General features: G+C 52.3%; 1 protein-coding gene across 7 annotated transcripts in view; it reads right to left on the reverse strand.

The window, feature by feature from the left end:
• SPATA13 (spermatogenesis associated 13) overlaps positions 1 to 17,223 on the reverse strand; it is a 348,795-nt gene that overhangs the window by 9,386 nt on the left and 322,186 nt on the right. For all 7 annotated transcript variants that reach the window (XM_040448040.1, XM_040448041.1, XM_040448042.1 and 4 more), the window contains 5 exons: positions 7,781 to 7,917; positions 6,460 to 6,639; positions 5,677 to 5,862; positions 3,575 to 3,754; positions 1,214 to 1,446 (listed from right to left, as the gene is read on the reverse strand). In XM_040448040.1, coding sequence (XP_040303974.1) covers positions 1,214 to 1,446; positions 3,575 to 3,754; positions 5,677 to 5,862; positions 6,460 to 6,639; positions 7,781 to 7,917 — 916 coding nt within the window. The remainder of the gene's footprint in view (positions 1 to 1,213; positions 1,447 to 3,574; positions 3,755 to 5,676; positions 5,863 to 6,459; positions 6,640 to 7,780; positions 7,918 to 17,223) is intronic.

Genomic DNA, 17,223 nt, shown 5'->3' on the forward strand with positions numbered 1-17,223 from the left:
GCCGGGGAGAATGTGCTCTCCGGGCAGCAGTTAGCTGTGAAAAGCCAGCACTGTGTGGTCTGGCAAGGCAGATTTCCTCTGGGTACAATCCTGTCCCCCTCTCTGCATCCTAGAACCTTTCCAGACCATCCTTTCAAGGGCTACAGGTAGGTACACTGAAAGCTTTGTACCAGTGACACGGATGTCAGGAATGAGGTTTGAGTCTTACCTAAAATAGCAAGCTTTATCCCAAAACCTTGGTATCCAGCTGGCATTCCGGTTGTGGCCTGGTGAAAACACAGCAATAACCCAACCGGTGCCACTTAAAGGCACCACGCACAGCTGGGTCCTGCACATCTTGGGGAGTGGCACAGAACGGCATGCCCATTCCAACACCCAGTGGGTGAGATCTCACAAATAATCACAGCACGGTTATGCGTTATTCTGTACATGCAGGAAAACAGTGAGTTGCTGTTAAATAGCAACTTAATAGCTCCCCCAGAAGAACTTAGGGACAAACTTAGGGACAAGGAAATGGAGCATTCGGGTGACCACGATGAGAAGTCCCGTGCTCCAAAGCGCAAGGTGTACGGGGTGGAACGGATTATGGAGACGGAGTGAACACCCAGGCTGGGCAAGAAAGGGCTTAGAGCCAGACGGGACCTCGGGGGGATGCTTCTCCAACCTGACCCTACACACTACCCTGCACCCTCGAGATTCCCCACTCGTTCAGGGTTTAAACTCTGGCAGTCCTCACCCTTCCGTAAAGTAACTTCTCTTTGCAGTACATGATAGCGCTCTGGGGGTGAGCTGCTATAGGACGGGAAGCAGACTGTTTCCAAAACTGAAGTTACGCCGGTGTATGTCTTTATTTAAAATACACTACTGAGTAGCTACAAAAGAGCATTTGTAGGATATACGTGAGTTATAAGGACCAACAGACAACACAAACCCCCGTGTGCTCATGACACAGTTTAAGAATTATTCTTAATAATGATGTTGAGCATCTCTAGGAACAGATATTCCGGAGCCTCTTCGATGACCCTAGTTCAGACTTCAGAGTAATCTTGAACGTTCAAAGCGACATGACAGCTTCTTCCCCAACGCTCAGCGAGAGCGTCAAGAGGACGCGTGAGCCAGCCCGTCACCGCCACTCCGCGAAGCCCCGAGTGCCCCCCTGGGGGCGGGGTGCGCAGGCCCCGGTGCGCGTCCCCCGGCGGCACCTGCCCCTCACCTGTGCTCCTGCGTGGTGTACTTGAGCAGCTCGGCCAGCTGCAGAGGGTACTTGCAGATCTTCTGCACCGGCGTCAGCAGGAACCCGTCGATGGCGATGTCGATCATCTGCTGCAGCAGGCGGCAGGCTTCGAAGAAGTGTCGGTAGCGGCCCTGCTTCATCAGGCGGGACAGCTCCGCGCAGGCGCCCGGGTGGTTGTTACAGTACTCGGAGTAGATGGCGAAGCCCTCTTGCTGGGAAGGGGAAGCACAGCCGCGTCAGGCTATGGGCTGGCGATGGGCGCGGCCCCGTCCGAGGGGGCGTCCCGGAGAGCACCCCGATTCTGCCCTGTTCTCATGCGGCAAGCCCGCGTCTTCTCTGCAGGCAGGGGCCGCTTACAGAGCAGGGGGCCCAAGGGGGGGGGGGGCTGCTCTAGGACTTGGTGCCCTGGCCCCACCCGAAGCCCCCCTCGTCGAACCCTGACGGGGTGTCTCACGGTGGCCCGGGGCTTCCGCAGGGGAGCGGCACCCACTGCCACCGTCATCTCCGCCCCAGCTCTGCTCCAAGGAAAAAGGCAGGCGCTGTTCCCAAGTCCCGTCTGTCTCCCCTCGTCCTCTTTACTTTCACTGACACACAGGCTTGTGACTGTGACCACAAGGGGGGGACTCAAAGCCACCACCCGCTCCCCCCACAGCACGTCCTCCCCCTAACGCCCCACCGCCTGGTCCCCACACACGCGAGCCCCCCGGCTCCCTTCCTTTCTCCCGGACTTCTCCCTTGGAGGCTGCTTGCCACCAAGGTCTCAGGACACCGGCGCTTCTCTCCCGGATCCCAGAGCGGCACCCTGTCAGTCCCCCATCCGTGCTCGAGGGCTTGCCCGCTTCCACATTCCCAGGGCCTCCGCACCCCACCTCCGCACAGCCCCCCCGCCGCAGCCACTGCGGCCAGGCTGCCCGCTCGCCGTCGTCCACCCCGCCCACGGCTGTGTGGTGTCCCACCCCGCAGTTCCTACTCGTCTGTGCCCAGCACGACACGCCTCAACTCCCGTGTCCCAGAAGTCTAGAAGGTTTTCCCCACCCACCTGTCGATTCTTGGACACTCAACGCCCTGCAGGCAGTTCTGACGGCCCAAGACCAGTTCCGTCAGCTGGTTCTCAGAAATCCCCACGCCCACTGCAGTCACCCCTCCCCAGTGCCACCTCGTCCCTTGTGCGGCTTCTCCCGTTCTCCCGGCAAGGCCGCGCCCAGAGGCTTTGCCTTCATCAGGCCCTGCCCCCTGCAGCCTGACCTTCACCGACCTCTGAAGCTTCTCTCTTGGAACCTTCTGCTCTGGCCAAACGGGCCTTTCACCAAGTCCCCAACAGACCCAGTGCACTCGTGGGGCGGATGCTCCCCACTGCGTGGCCACCACGGCATGATCTTCAGCCACTTAAAATCAACCTACCCGAGGACCGGCTTCCGTTCTGCTGCCTCTGTATAGCCACCGGGGTCAGTACCCAGCAAGTGCTACCTGAGGAGCTGGCTTTGTCACTGCTATTATTGTTACGATAATTGTGCCCGTTTGGGCTGGGAATAAAGTCTCCTTCCTCTGAAATCTGTTAGTATTAATCAGGGGCACTGAATCCTCAGTTATTAAGCTCACGCCATCATCACAAGACTGTTCTGAGGTACTTAACAGCGTTCCACGCAGGGGTCTGAGAACTGCACACCTCGGTCTGAACCTACACCTGCTCCTTACTAACGTGTGACCTTGAGGGGCGCCTGGGTGGCTCAGTTGGTCGAGCGTCCAACTTCCGCTCAGGTTGTGATCTCGTGGTTTGGGAGTTCAAGCCCCGCGTTGCGCTCTGTGCTGACTGCTCGGAGCCGCTTCGGATTCTGTGTCTCCCTCTCTCTCTGCCCTCTCCCCTGCTCATGCTTTCTCTCTCTTTCAAAAATAAACAAACATCAAAAAAAAAAACTAACGTGTGACCTTGGGTCACTTGCTCTCTGGGCTAGTTTCTGCATCTGGAAAATGGGTAAAATAATCAATCCTACCACATCATAGCAGTACAGAAGCTAACACAAGAAAACCCTGAAAAGAGTGATTAACATATAATAGTTACTATGAGAGGGACTATATAGGAGAAATTACTCCAAATACAACCCCCTAACTCCAAACTGCATAAAAGTGGGAAGATTCTAAAATCTTGAGGTATGTAGGTAAAGATTAACCATATAAACCAAGCAACTTAATTTACAACTGACATCTCCATTCCATAGGCAATTAATCCAGCAAACAAAGCAAGAAACAAAACAGAGCAAAAAAGGACTCCTTTCTAGATTGGAGAAACATTTCAAAATTATTTGACCGGATGTGATTAATAAGACGTAACAGGTGACATACATGTTGCAGAAAGCAGGATCCTATTTCACTTAAATGAGGTTCCTCTTTATTGTACTGTTTCTCAAGGTCTTTCAGGAACTTTCTTTGGAATTTGTAAATATCTTCAATGTTTCCAAAAATGGTGGCTAGTTGCGCAACAGTGAACATTCCCGTGTGTTTGCGACACTGTCGGATATAGCCCTGCGAAACAGAGAAGTAAACTTTTAAAAATTAATTTGGAGAGTCACAGAAATTATTTGAATAATACAGTGTTTTGGGCCCAAAGCCATTATCTTAGAGTAGATTTTAATTAGAGAAAATTATTTTACCCTATGGGTCCCTGATGGGGTAATCACACTTCCACGACTGCAGTGTGCTATGAATATTTTTAAAAGAAAAGAGAACAGCAGGTGCATGTGGTTGGATTTAGGACGCAAGAAACTATATAAAGTTTTCAGATTATACTCATAAAGCAAAGTTGCAGGGTTTCAAACATGAGGGCTCAAACACTGGCACTGTCATACTTTTTCTAAACTCTTAAGATAATCATTCTCCCATCCCTAATTTCATTTCACAGCTGAGAAGACCTGTCAAATACAGAATGCCACAGCTTGCTGAACGGCTCATGCAGCCGGCTCACTGTCATGGCAAAGAGCCAAGGACATCTTACCCAAGGATTCCACCATTTCCTACTTTCTATATAGAGCACAGATCTGCAGATCTTTAATCCGAGGCCTGGCCCGATTACAGCCCTACTCATTCTCTACGTACAACACCCTAGTTGTACCATGGCTTGGATAGAAGTTAGTGTGGAAGGAATGAAAGGCCATAAATGTGTGTAATAATTATCCCCAAATCAGCATCATGTAATAACATAGCCTAAGCGGACTACATGATAAAATACATACCGCTGCCCACTTGGTCTGAACTTTAACACAAAGACAACGTAAAGGTTCAAGATACAGGCGGTAGGGCAGACCCGTCTGATTTAAATCCTAACCCCACCACTTTACTTTCTCTGTGCCTCAGTTTCCTCATCTGTAATAGGAGGGGTAGTAGGACCTGCCCGGTGAGTGTCTGTAGGAATTCATCCAGGTCAAAGGAAGGCACAAAGTCAAAGCTCGACAATTATTAAGCCATGACTTATTTTCCTAAAATGGCACTTTAAAAAAACTCCCTTAACTTCTAGGGAACAGATGGTTAAAGCTAAACATCGCTCAGTCTTTCTCTGGCCAGCTAATCCAATCACTGGGCACTTGTCTCCCTTGTGTTTGTCTTTAGTGCTAAATGTTCACAGCTGAACTGAGAGTGCAGCACTCAGCATTCAGGGCCAGGCCAGCGGGAACGAGGAGATGGGGCCAACACCAGTGGAGCGTAATGCTGGTACAAAATCCACAAAAACACAGAGGATTGTGGGAGACACAGAATTTATCACACAGTAGTTACCATGACACTGCAGAACATGGCTTTGAAAATCACTAGATAAAACCAATTTTTTTTTTTTTTTTGGTCTGCATCTAACTGACTGAGAACCTAATCTGTGAGACAGTGATTAGATGTAGTGGGATTGTAAATAGTGACGCACATTTGTGGAATCGTGTGGGTTTCACCCGACGGCTGTTGCCTCCTCTGAAAGTCATTCACTCTGGGAGCGCCTGGGTGGCTCAGTCGGTTGAGCGTCCTACTCTGATTTCAGCCCAGGTCCCGATCCCAGGGTTGTGAGACCGAGCCCCGCGTCGGGCTCCGTGCTGAGCACAGAGCCTGCTTAAGATATTCTCTGTGCCCCTCTCCCTGCTTGCTCTCTCTCTCTTTCTCTCAAATAAATAAGTAAATAGATAGATAAGTAAATAAAATTAAAAGGCAGAAAGTCATTCGCTCTGAATAACTTCAGGATGTCAGTCCTGAGAGTGTAGGAAAGAAAGCTGACTACAGCAGGGGGGCACTGATGCTCAACAAGGCAGACAAGTATTTAATGAGGGTGCAGTCCGTGCAGGGGCCGCACGGACAGACAGGGGAGGAAAAGTGAGGGCTACAGAGAAGTGTGTCTGACTGGGAACAGAAGAAAACCACACGGGCATATCCCACAGACAACCTGGGGGAGGCCGCGGGGTCCGGGGTCTTACCTCACAGATGTCCTTGAGGTGCTTGATGTACACCCGCTCAGTGTTCATGATCTCCTGGATGACATTGGTCCTCATCTGGTGCTTGCTCTCCAAGTGTCTGTGGCGGTTCTTGCCGACATCCTCCTCCTGCTCCTCACCCTGGGTGCTGCTGGAATTCTCCGACAGCTCTTCCTGATTGACACGCAACTGCGGGCCACACACAGGTGACAGGTGACTCGGGGGGAGGCGGCGCCAGAAGCAGGCAGAAGGTCCCCCCCACCCCAGGTTTCCACTTCTCCACGGCTGGTTAGGAAGGCAGCCTGGCCCTAGGCTACGTCTTCATGTACTTGGCAGGGCCACGGCTGGGCCGGCGGCTCAGACCATGGCAGCAATGCCACAGTTAGTTGACCATGGTTGAAATTTTTCCTTCAACCCATCTAATTTCTGAAAGGTTTCATTAGAATGATTACAAAGAGGGGCGCCTGGGTGGCTCAGTCAGTTAAGTGTCCGACTGCAGCTCAGGTCATGATCTTCGTGGTCCGTGAGTTCGGGCCCCACACCGGGCTCTGTGCTGACAGCTCGGAGCCTGGAGCCTGCTTCGGATTCTGTCTCCCTCTCTCTCTGCCCCTCCCCCACTCACGCTTGCTTGCTCACTCTCAAAAATAAATAAACATTTAAAAAATTGAAAAATAAGTAAAATAACGTCACGACAAAGAACTGAGCCTGTAGAGAGCGGGCTTGAGCTGGACGCAGCTCTGCCGCCCCCCACAGGCAGCTGTGGGAAGGGGAAAGCGCCACACTTACTCTGACAAAGCTTGCGGGGAACCAGGCTTCCTTGTCTTCACTCCGGCCCCACCACCAGTCCTTGTTAGAGGCTTCCAGAACCTGGATGACATCTCCTGCCTTGAAGCCCAGTTCCTGGTCATCCATGGTCACGTGGTCCCACAGGGCCTCTGCGCAGACCACACTGCCATCGCTGATCAGCTGCAATGGGGACACGTGCTTAGCGCAAACTGCGGCGGGCAGATGAGGGGACACAGACATCTTCCGCTGCTTCTCTGTACATACTGCTGGCTCCAGGTCAGTCCTTAGTGCTTGAGTGTTGTACAAAATGAGTTTCCTTATCAGGGAAAATCAGGTGGGTGTCTCTCATGTTCCTAAAGGAAACCCCGTATCTATTTTTTTTTTTCCCAAGGAAGTATTAAAATGGATCACTTATCTGTACATCAGTTATCTAACAAATATGAATTATGGAATTTTCAGCCCCCAAGCAATTGTCTTTCTGAGCAAACTAGATAACACAGAACCAAGCCTCCAATGGTTATGTATATACATTATAGTAAGACACTCACAGGTTCACCTAGAGATGACTCTCCATACTTCATTCACGGTCTGAATAAACTCTTAATCTAACTTGATAGTCTACTACAATTAAAGAGGACACAGCGTGGTCTCCAGATATTTAACAGCTAATTTAAAAAGCCAGGAACAGACACAGCTCATCTGTTAGTCGGCCATAGGGGCAGGTGGCTGTGGGTCCTCTCAGCTCCCAGGGACACTGTCATCTTCTACAGCAACAACCGGTATTACTAATGGAGACGCTAACTCATTGAGAAGTGACATTCCATGCACTCTGGTCAACAACTCCAAAAGCCAGGAGTGTCTTCTAGAAAGAGTTCCATAAAAGGGGCTGCAGATGCCCAGTGGTGGAAAGAACACCAGATGTGTAGTAAGAAATACGTGGCTAATTTCAGGTCTGCCATTTGCTAGCAAGTGTTGCGGCCTCTTAGTCTCTGAGTGTGTATTAAAATATGGGTAGTAATTATAACATCTACCTCTGCGATCGGCTGTGAGATCTTTCTGGGATAATGGAAGGAAGAGCATTTCTGAACAGCACTCTCCAAACACTAATGACTGCTGCCCTTATGACTTAGAGCAACGTGAGAGCTTTGGTTATCTAGAAAACTTAGTCACATACGTTGTCTTTGAAAATGCCACGATATCAGAGTTCTAGGTTTGGGAATAGGTTTAGCGAGAAAGACTCAAGGGGGCCAAGTCTAAAGTGACCGTGTACCCTGAGAGTCGGGTCTCCAAGACCTGCCATTGTTGTGTGTGATTCCAGTACCTCGTTGATGGCCAGCTGTTCCCCGCCCGGCTGGAGGTATCTGGGGTTGGCCTGACAGATGTCTTCATAGGTGTAATCCTCCTCGCTGCCGTTGTCATCCACTAAGGCAGAGGACTCGGTACCTCCATCTGAAGAGACTGAGAAAGAAATGGCATGGTTTACAGTTTAAAAAACACGGCGAAGGCAAACTAAATGACCTCTGAGAACAGTACTCCCAAGGGGAAGTAATCATTTGTGTCTTCCCCAGAAAGAGAAATCATGAGAAGATGTGTCTAGATCTATTAATCCCCAAGTAGACGCCGTGCTAAGTAAGAGCTGCGGTCGAGGGTTACGGGAAGTGGGGATGAGAACGGCTCAGAGGGCACCGCCAACGCTGACACACGGCATTACTTTGCGGGTGAGGATGGTGAGTGAACTGTGTGTCATCTGGCTGGCAACTTGTGCTCCAAAGGAGACATAAAAACTATCAATAAAGTGTTCTGCCTCCGTCTTTCACCTGCAAGGCAGTGGTGCTGCTAAAATCAAAAGGTGTTGATGGTGTCCTAAGTGGAGACCCGCAGTCGTTCTCTCCAAGTGCCTACAATGTGAAAGGGCTCGAACTCATAATATCGGACTGAGGAATTAGGTACCACACCTTTGCCAAAAAAGAGAGAAAGACCTTTTAAGGACGGGTATAGCGCTTGGGACCGCCCACCTTGGCATTCAGCCCCCCCCTCCCCCCGCCCAGGGCAGTGACGTAGTCTCCTGGTGGCTAATTAATCTGTCATCCAGCAGAGGGAATCGTAGAGAGAGAACGTTCCTTGTGAAGAGAACGGAAAAGACCTTGCGCAAGCAGCAGCCGGCTCTTCAAGGTGGCTCTTGACGAGAGCAAAACGTGGCTCGATCTGAAGCACTGAAGCACGTGGTACACGGACACCAGTCCCTCCGACAGAAGAGACTGGAGAAGTAAGGGAGGGGGAGCTTCGAGTGCTACGGTAGGCGGGGGGGTGGCTCCTTCAGGATTCTGAGAAAGGAAGGGACAGGGGTCGAAGGGAGGCCCCGACACCACAGGCAGAGAACAGGTTTCCGAGTCCTACGGTCCGGTCTGAATCGCAGCCCAGCGCCTCCACGGGCACGGGAGCCGGCAACTTACTCCTTGAGCTTCACCTCCCCCAGCTGTACAAAGCGTTTTCTTTCTTTCTGGAGAATGAGGCGAGGGGATGCGTGTCAAGTGCCCGGCGTCCTTGATTCCCGGTCGGGCCTCACCTGGGGAGGATTTCGCCTTGACGGCGGCGGAGGCGCGCGAGGCGGGAGCCGGGCCGGAGGACGACGCTTGGCGACGCTGGCGGAGGGAGGGGCGGGGCGGAGGCGGGGCCGGAAACCCGCGGGGAGACGGTGGGCGGGCTGGAGACAGCGGGGCGGCGCGGGGAAGGGCCACGAAGGGTGTGGTCTGCGGAGGCTGAGCCGACGACGGAGCCACAGAGAGGAGGAAGTCCGCGATGATCTGGAGGATCCCCCGTTACCGTTACCGGCGGAAGTACCAAGAAGGCAGAGTCCGAGAAGCCAGCGTGGTGCGAAGGACGAAGGCCGGTTCGGGACGGCGGTGGGAGCGCGCCGTCGGCTCTGGCCTCGTCCAGGGACTCGCGAGTCTGGATTTCCGGTAACTACCCTCCGGGGGCAGGTCTTCTGTCTAAGCAACTGTTTGTCTGTCTGTTTTTTAATGAGATCGCTCCTGTTCCGTGCTTTGTGCTAATAAGTCTGCCGACTGGCGTCGCCTCCCACCGCCCAGCGGCATTTCCGGGGCTCCACAGACCACCCGGCCGAGGCCACGGCCCGAGCGCGGCACACCAGGCCCCACGCTTCCCTCCCGCCACCTCGGCCACGCTGTCGCGGTGAACGACTTTTTGGCGGAAACACACCTTGGGAACAGAGCCTCGAATTCTTACCCTAAACCCACGATAACTATGGAGAACGACTGGCAACGACGGGCGCCGAGCCACACTGCGGAAGTTGGCCCCGGGGCACACCTCGCGCGCTGGGGTCTGAAGCTCTCCTCTCAGGGCACACGCGGGCCCGCGATCACGACGACGGATTCAGGCCAAGTGAAGGAAACTGGGGAGGCTCAGGGAGCACGGGAGCAGATGGGGGCACGACGGAGGGCGAGCGGCCCCTCCTCCCTCGACGCCCACCCCCTCGCCTGGGTGCGGGACGCCGCGCCTCTCCACGACGCCCGACAGGCCGGGTCTCCACGGGGGCCCGTGCTTTACGGCTGCCTTCTCATGGCCTGGGGTGCCCCCTCGGAACGCGGCAGCCCCCACGGCCCAGCTGCAGTCACCCCTTCTTCGAGCCCCGCTCGGCTTACTTTTACGGCAGCGGGTGCCTGGTGACTCGCGGCCACGGGTCGGCCTCTCTCTGTCCCGCCAGGACAGCGGGCGGGACGCGGCCTCCCCACGGAACGAGAGGGCGACTCTGCGGCGAGTCGGGGCTCTGAGGCCGGGGGTGCCGGGCGCCGACCACCCTCTCCCACTCCGCTCCCCTCCCTGTCCCCATGCTCAGCCCGGTTCGGGCGACGCGGCGGCCTGTATCCGAGAGGCGGACGTGCGAGTGAGCGGCCTCGAGGGCGAACGGGTGCAGGGGCGGAGCGTCCCTGGACCCGCCCACCAAGTCCAGAAGCCGGGCGGACCCCTAGCTGGCCGCCCGGCTGGCCCAGGTGAGGGGCGTGTGGGGCGGCGGCCGGCGGCCCTGCGAGCGTGCATCCGTCCCAGCGAGCGTGCATCCGTCCCAGCGGGGGCGGCCACGCCACACAGCAGGACCTTCTGTCCCCGGCGCTTCTCTCTGGAGGGCAATGCTGGTGGTGCCGGGGGTGAGGGTGGGGATCTGGATGCCGCGTGGTGACTTCTGCGTCCCAGGCGGTGGTCAGAGGGCTTGCGGGCAGAGGACCTGGGGTCACCGGGTCTAGGGCACTTTCCCGGTGTGTGTATTTGGGGGTGGGTGGGTGGAGGGAGAAAGTCTTAAGGAAGCAACTATAAACTTTCTGCACACGCGTGAGTCTTTCAGAAAACCACACTAAAGCTCCAAGCCGTCTCTACCCGGAGTCCTGGGAGCAGCCTCCAGACCATGACGCCCAACAACTACCTTCGGCAACGGCTGAAATGCTCTAATGCCCCTGGTAAGGAAGGAAGGTACGTGCGAGCCCTCGGTCTTCAAGGGGGCCAAAGTGGCAGGAGCTGCAGACTTCAGCGAACACTGACCCGCCACAGCCTGGCATCAATGACATTTCTCCCGATCACATTTCGGCGGTGGCTCCTGAGCCAAAAGGAGTGAAATACAGTAAAATAGAGGTGCCTGGGCCTCCTGCCCACGGCAAAGCCCTGACAACGACACTCTTCCCCTCAAAGACCCACTGAAGAAGGTTTACCGGGGAGAATTCTTACCGTCTGATCTGGCTATTGCCATGAAAATCAGTAAGAGGGGAAAAAAGCAACAACGAAGGCCAATCAATGGTGGTTATGTACAAATGCACAATTTACAGGAGTCTAGTGAGAAAGGGATCCCGTCGAAAGAATGCTAAACTTCCCCAGGAGGTAGCGGGATAAAGTGGTCTGGACACAGGTTAGGACCTTCATCCACTGAATGATCTCTGGGTTGCCATCGTAAACACTCGGAACACCATCCTGACTGAGGGGCACCATGAGAAAGATTTCAACAGTGACAGTGTCACCAGCATGGATTGGTGTTTACTAATCACTGTGGAAACAAGATGGTGCTAGGCACTGGGGTCCGCTGACTCAGACTTCCAGGGGTAAGTGGGGTATGCCAGGAGGCCTGTGGCAGGAGGGAAAGCCTAAGGGGTGTGGAGCGAAAATATCTGGGCGAATGAAGGTCCTAGCTTTACTAACCGTCGAGCTCAATGACCTTTGAGCCACTCGTTTACCCTCTTCCAACCTCAGTTTTCTCATCCGTACAATGGGAGTAAGTTTTTACATGTGATGTCTCCAGAGGCGTTCTCGCTCTCCTGCCTCACACATCCCCTGTCCAGCTCCTCAGCAAACCCCGACTCTCGCTTCGGAAAGCATCCAGAAGCTGCTCAGTTCCCACTGCTCTCCCGCGAGCTCAGTCCAGCCCCTTGCCAAGTGCTAGGATTCTCACCAAAGAAGCCACAACCATCCTGTCACTCCACTGCTCCAAGCCGTCGGGGGAAAGCCCAAGTCCCCGAAGACGGCCTCCTACCCCAAACGCACTCTGCGCCTCCCAGCCCTGTCCCCGGCTGTGGCTCTGCTGGCTGCCCGCTTCGTAGCCCGGGTCTCCCTCCTCGGGGTTTGCTGCTCCTGCACCTGGCATCCTCACGCAAGCACTCAGGCAAGTCCTTCCCTGACCGGCGCACTCAAAACCTCCACTCTCTCCAGCCCCGATCTGCTTTCCCGATTCATTTTTCTGCACAGCATTTCTCACCATCTAACACGCTTTGTCTGCTGTCTGTGTCTCCAACTAAAACATAAGCTACGTGAAGGCAGTGATTTCGTCTGCTTTGTTCTTAACTGTATTTCTAGTACCTGGACCACTGCCTGGCACACACAGGCACTCGCTAAGTAGTCGCTGGATGGACGGACGGACAGACGGACGGATGGATGGATGGAAGTACACCAACATACAGTCTAAGAGCAGGACTTTGGGTCAGACAGACTAGGCTTCAAGCAACAGTGCTGCATAAAAATGATTTGGTTTCTTTTTTAATAGTTTCGAGTCCTTGGTAAAGTTTCTTTCTCATTTTTTCCACCCACCCAAACGGTCAGAGAAAGACAGTAATACCCATCTCACAGGGTCGTTTGTCAATCCTCAACAAGTTGCTGTTATTACCTTGCTGTGAGCCTCAAGTGAAATGGTGATGTAGGAAAGCCTTCTGTAAATTGAAAAGTATTACAGAAGTACCAGGTTCTTCGCCTCGGCCTCACTACGTGAGACCAGGCACAGGGTTATTGCTTGGCGGGACTCAGCTCATACAATCCTCATGGCCATGCTGTGTGGCAGGTACTAATCTCCCCAACTTCCAGACAAGCGAACTCAAGTCCCAATACGACATGGCGTGTGCAGTGGGGACCAAGCCAACGTCATCAGCTCCCACTCACTGGTGTCACCACCCCTGCCAGGACTACCTCTGTTATCAGTGACAAGACAAAAATACTGGACAGATAGTAAAAATGGCTTCCCACCCCAATTTCAGTACTTCTAAATCATTCTGGAGCATGGCAAGGTTCACCCAGCCCCTGCTCCTCGTGACTACCTTTTCTTCCCACTCCTGATCCCAGTCCCCACCTGGGTCTGCAATGATCTGATTTTGTTTTATCCTTTTCCTTTCCTGATCCCCAAGTCCCTTCTAAGTCGATGACTCCTGTTTCTGTCCTATAATTTACGCACATCTTATGGAGTTGGATTTTTCAATGTCTGCTGTCCAGATGGGAGGGATTTTAGTCCTACAGTTCGATGCTGTATCTGTGCACACGTACCGTATTTACATGTGTATTTGCCTTTGGAGACCCTAACTTCCTTTAGGAAAGGGACAGAGTCTATTTTTGAATCCCTGGCACCTAGCATAATACCTGGCAGAGAAAAGGCACTCAAAAAATTTTTAACCGAACTGCAAATTGCTGACGAGTAAACTAAGGTTCCAAGAACTTTTAACTATTTAACTGGGCTACCCAGAGTCGGGTCTGAAGCAGGGTACACACGCCGGGCTTCCTGATTTGCATCCCCACCAGCCATCCTATGTATCACTTCCAAGAACAACTTCTTTTTTTGTTGGTACCTTTTCTTTTTTTCCTTCCTTCCTTCCTTCCTTTTTCTTTCTCTCTTTCTTTCTTTAATGTTTTATTTATTTTTTGAGAGACAGAGCATGACCACAGGAGGAGCAGACAGAGAGGGAGGCACAGAATCCACGGGAGGCTCCAGGCTCTGAGCTGTCTGCACAGAGCCCGATGTGGGGCTCGAACTCACAAACTGTGAGATCGTGACCCGAGCCGAAGTTGGATGCTTAACCGACTGAGCCACCAAGGCGCCCCTCTTTCTTTAAGTACAGTCGACACACGATGTTACTTAAGTTCGAGGTGTGCAACAGCCATTCGACAACACTGTGCTGTGCTCGCACGTGTAGCTACCATCTGCTCCCACACAGCACTATCACAGCATCACGATATTCCTTATGCTGTACCTTTTATTCCCATGACTCACCCAAGGTAAACTTCTGGAAGCACTGGTTTCATCACGTTCACTAGAAACCACACAGGACTTAACAACTGCATCCTGACAAAACTCTCCCGTGATCTGGCCCCACTCTGCATAAGCCACCTCGTCTCTCACTGTGCACCAAAGCCCACAGCCACCTCACTGGGCGGGCCTGTGCACAGACAGGTCTGCACACCGCCCAAGTGGACCGCAGGTTTCTTCACGCTGCGGGAGCACCTCCTCACCAAGTGAACGTGGTCTCATTTAACTTACCGCCTTCAAAATCTTCAACTACAGATGAAGGTTAGTCATCATGGCTGTCTATTTAGGGGAATTTTGCATGATGTGGAGCTGCTATAAATTCTCAACATGTACCTCAGCACCACTAGGAGAAATAAATATGTTCTAGTAATAAGAGTACATTCAGTGTCTTCCTTTCTCCCTTTCTATTGTGGTAAGAAACCACGTACCATTAAATTAGCCATCTTGGCCATTTTAAGGGTACAGTTCAATATTATTAAGTGTATTCACATTGTTGTAAACAGATCTCCAGAACTTTTTCATCTTGCAAAACCGCAACCTTATACCCACTAATAACGGATTCTCCCCCCTTCCTTGGCAGCCACCTTCCCACTTTCTGTTTCTTTGATTTGGACTACTTTAAAAAAATTTTTTTTTCAACGTTTATTTATTTTTGGGACAGAGAGAGACAGAGCATGAACGGGGGAGGGGCAGAGAGAGAGGGAGACACAGAATCGGAAACAGGCTCCAGGCTCTGAGCCATCAGCCCAGAGCCCGACGCGGGGCTCGAACTCACGGACCGCAAGATCGTGACCTGGCTGAAGTCGGACGCTTAACCGACTGCGCCACCCAGGCGCCCCTGATTTGGACTACTTTAGATACTTCATTGTAAGTGGAGTCATACACTATTGGCCCTTCTGTAACTTGCTTAATTTCACTTAGCACAATGTCCACAGGGTTCATCCGTGTAGCGGAATGTATCAGAACTTCCTTCCTTTTGAAGGTGGAACAATATTCCATTGTACACATACACTGTGTTTTCTACACCCGTGCACCTACTGAGGGACACTTGGGTTGCTCCCAGCTCTTGGCTCTTGTAAGTAATGCTGCAATGAGTGTGGGTATGCAAATGTCTCTTTGAGATACTGCTTTGACTTCTTTTGGATATATACCCAGAAGTGGGATTGCTGGGTTAGGCGGTAATTCCATTTTAACCTTTTTCGGAACTTCCATCCTGTTTTCCATAGTGGCTGTACCACTGTATATTCTCAACAACAGTGCACGGGGTTCCAGTTTCCCCACATCCTTGCCAAATGTATCTATTCTGTTGAATATATAGGTGTGGAAAAGCCATTTTTTGAAAACAATCTTGTAAGCACACAGCAAAGACTGTTGAGAATGAAAATCGCTTTTAAAACCCCAAAGCCCACGGGGCGCCTGGGTGGCTCCATCGCTTCAGTGTCCGGCTCTGGGTTTCCGCTCAGGTATGATCTCACGGTTTGTGGGTTTGAGCCCTGTGTTGGGTTCTGCGCTGACAGCAAGGAGCCTGCTTGGGATTCTCTGTCTCTCTCTCTCTCTCTCTCTCTGCCCCGCCCTGCTCAGGTTCTCTCTCCTTCTCAAAATAAATAAACATTTAAAAAATCATTTAAAACCCCAAAGCCCTAGATATAATACGAGAGCAGAGACGGGGTGTTCTCATTCCATAGCACTTCTTACAGGTGTGCTCAAACCGAAGGAGAACCTCCTTTATCACCTAAAAACTCTGCATACAGAGTTTTGGCACATACCTCTGGCCAGGGCCAATTCTGAAACAGCCACACGCCTCTTTCCGTAGAGTAAATATATGTAAATATTCTAAACCTGCATAAAATGATTTTTTAACGTTCTTGTTGAATCGTCAGCATCCTTCTGGAAAGGCTGCTGTTATCTGGGGTCACCGAGGCACTGCACGTGGGCCCCCTCCTTCCCGTGGCCCCGCTTATACAGTCAGATCTTCAGATTCAGCTCTGAATTCTCTCCCCTCCAAACGCCTGCTTACTTCCTGAAGGAACTGGTCACCTCTCCAGGCTGCAGCAGCTGCCTGAGGAAAAATCCCCGGGCCACATTTGCAGCCTGGCCAGAGGCAGCTTCAGGAACAACCGGACGGAGCCACATAGTCATAGAGCACAGAGTATTTTTAAGTCAGCAGGACCGTTGCAAATACAATTAGAGACGATACAATTAGGGATGACATAAGATTTTTTTGAAAAAAGGCCAACGATAAACAGCTTCCACATTCCTCAGGAAAACACTCCTCTGTCTGAACTCAGACTTTACGCTGGTGAAGGGACGAAACCTGGCCACCGACTCCAAAGGTGAATTTGTTATGACGGGAAATATCAAACATCACCAACAATGGAAAACTTTACTTTGTAACATGTACCAAAAGATAAGGATTTCCCACAGGAGTCTGATTTACACACACAGAAAACAGGCCTGTGTCCTGGTAGGAGCCTTTGTCGGGACCCGCAACATGTCTGCTCCCACTTGGCTTACTTTTACGTGTTTAAGGGCTTTTGAGCAGAGTGATGAATTGCAAATTGGTCTGGGAGTCCAAAGACCTTGGTTCGGGTCCAGCAAGACCACACAGAAAAAGGCCCTGAGCTCTCTGAGTCTTCGCTTTCTCTTCTGCAACTGAGAAAAATGGCACCCCTCTTGTGTCTCACGGGTTCGTGGGGAGGGCAGATGGCGGGGAGCAGGTGAAGGGTTTTGTCAAATAAAAGGAAGGGAAGAACCAACACAGCGGGCTTCACAGTGAGGCACGTGGCATGGAGTCATTCGCACGTTAGCTGTCGTCACGATGTCCTGACTCCCAACACGGAGTACCTACCGGGCGTCCCTCTTCCTGCCCGTGCGGCTGCTCCGTGAGGATTTCCCCTCACCAAACCGGACTGACTGCAGGGAAATTACTGCACTTAGAATCATCTGTTACAAACATATATTTTAGCAAACCTCCTGCTGGTCACTCAGACTTCCTCAGGTTTGAGATAAGCCAGTCTCACTTCCCATGTTAGAAACGGAAACGGCCAACACAAGGGAGGCAGCCAGGCAGGCAGCTTGCGCTCAGCTCGGGGCTGTGAGCAGCTCTTACAAAGCCACTGCTGTTTGGGCCAAAAGCCTGAGCACCCGGAGTGACTCTCGAGCCACAGAGATGCACATAGAGGAAATGACCTAGGCCCCGGGGG

Source organism: Herpailurus yagouaroundi, unplaced genomic scaffold (genome assembly GCF_014898765.1).
Source record: "Herpailurus yagouaroundi ecotype Mexico unplaced genomic scaffold, PumYag 197, whole genome shotgun sequence".
Taxonomy (NCBI): domain Eukaryota; kingdom Metazoa; phylum Chordata; class Mammalia; order Carnivora; family Felidae; genus Herpailurus; species Herpailurus yagouaroundi.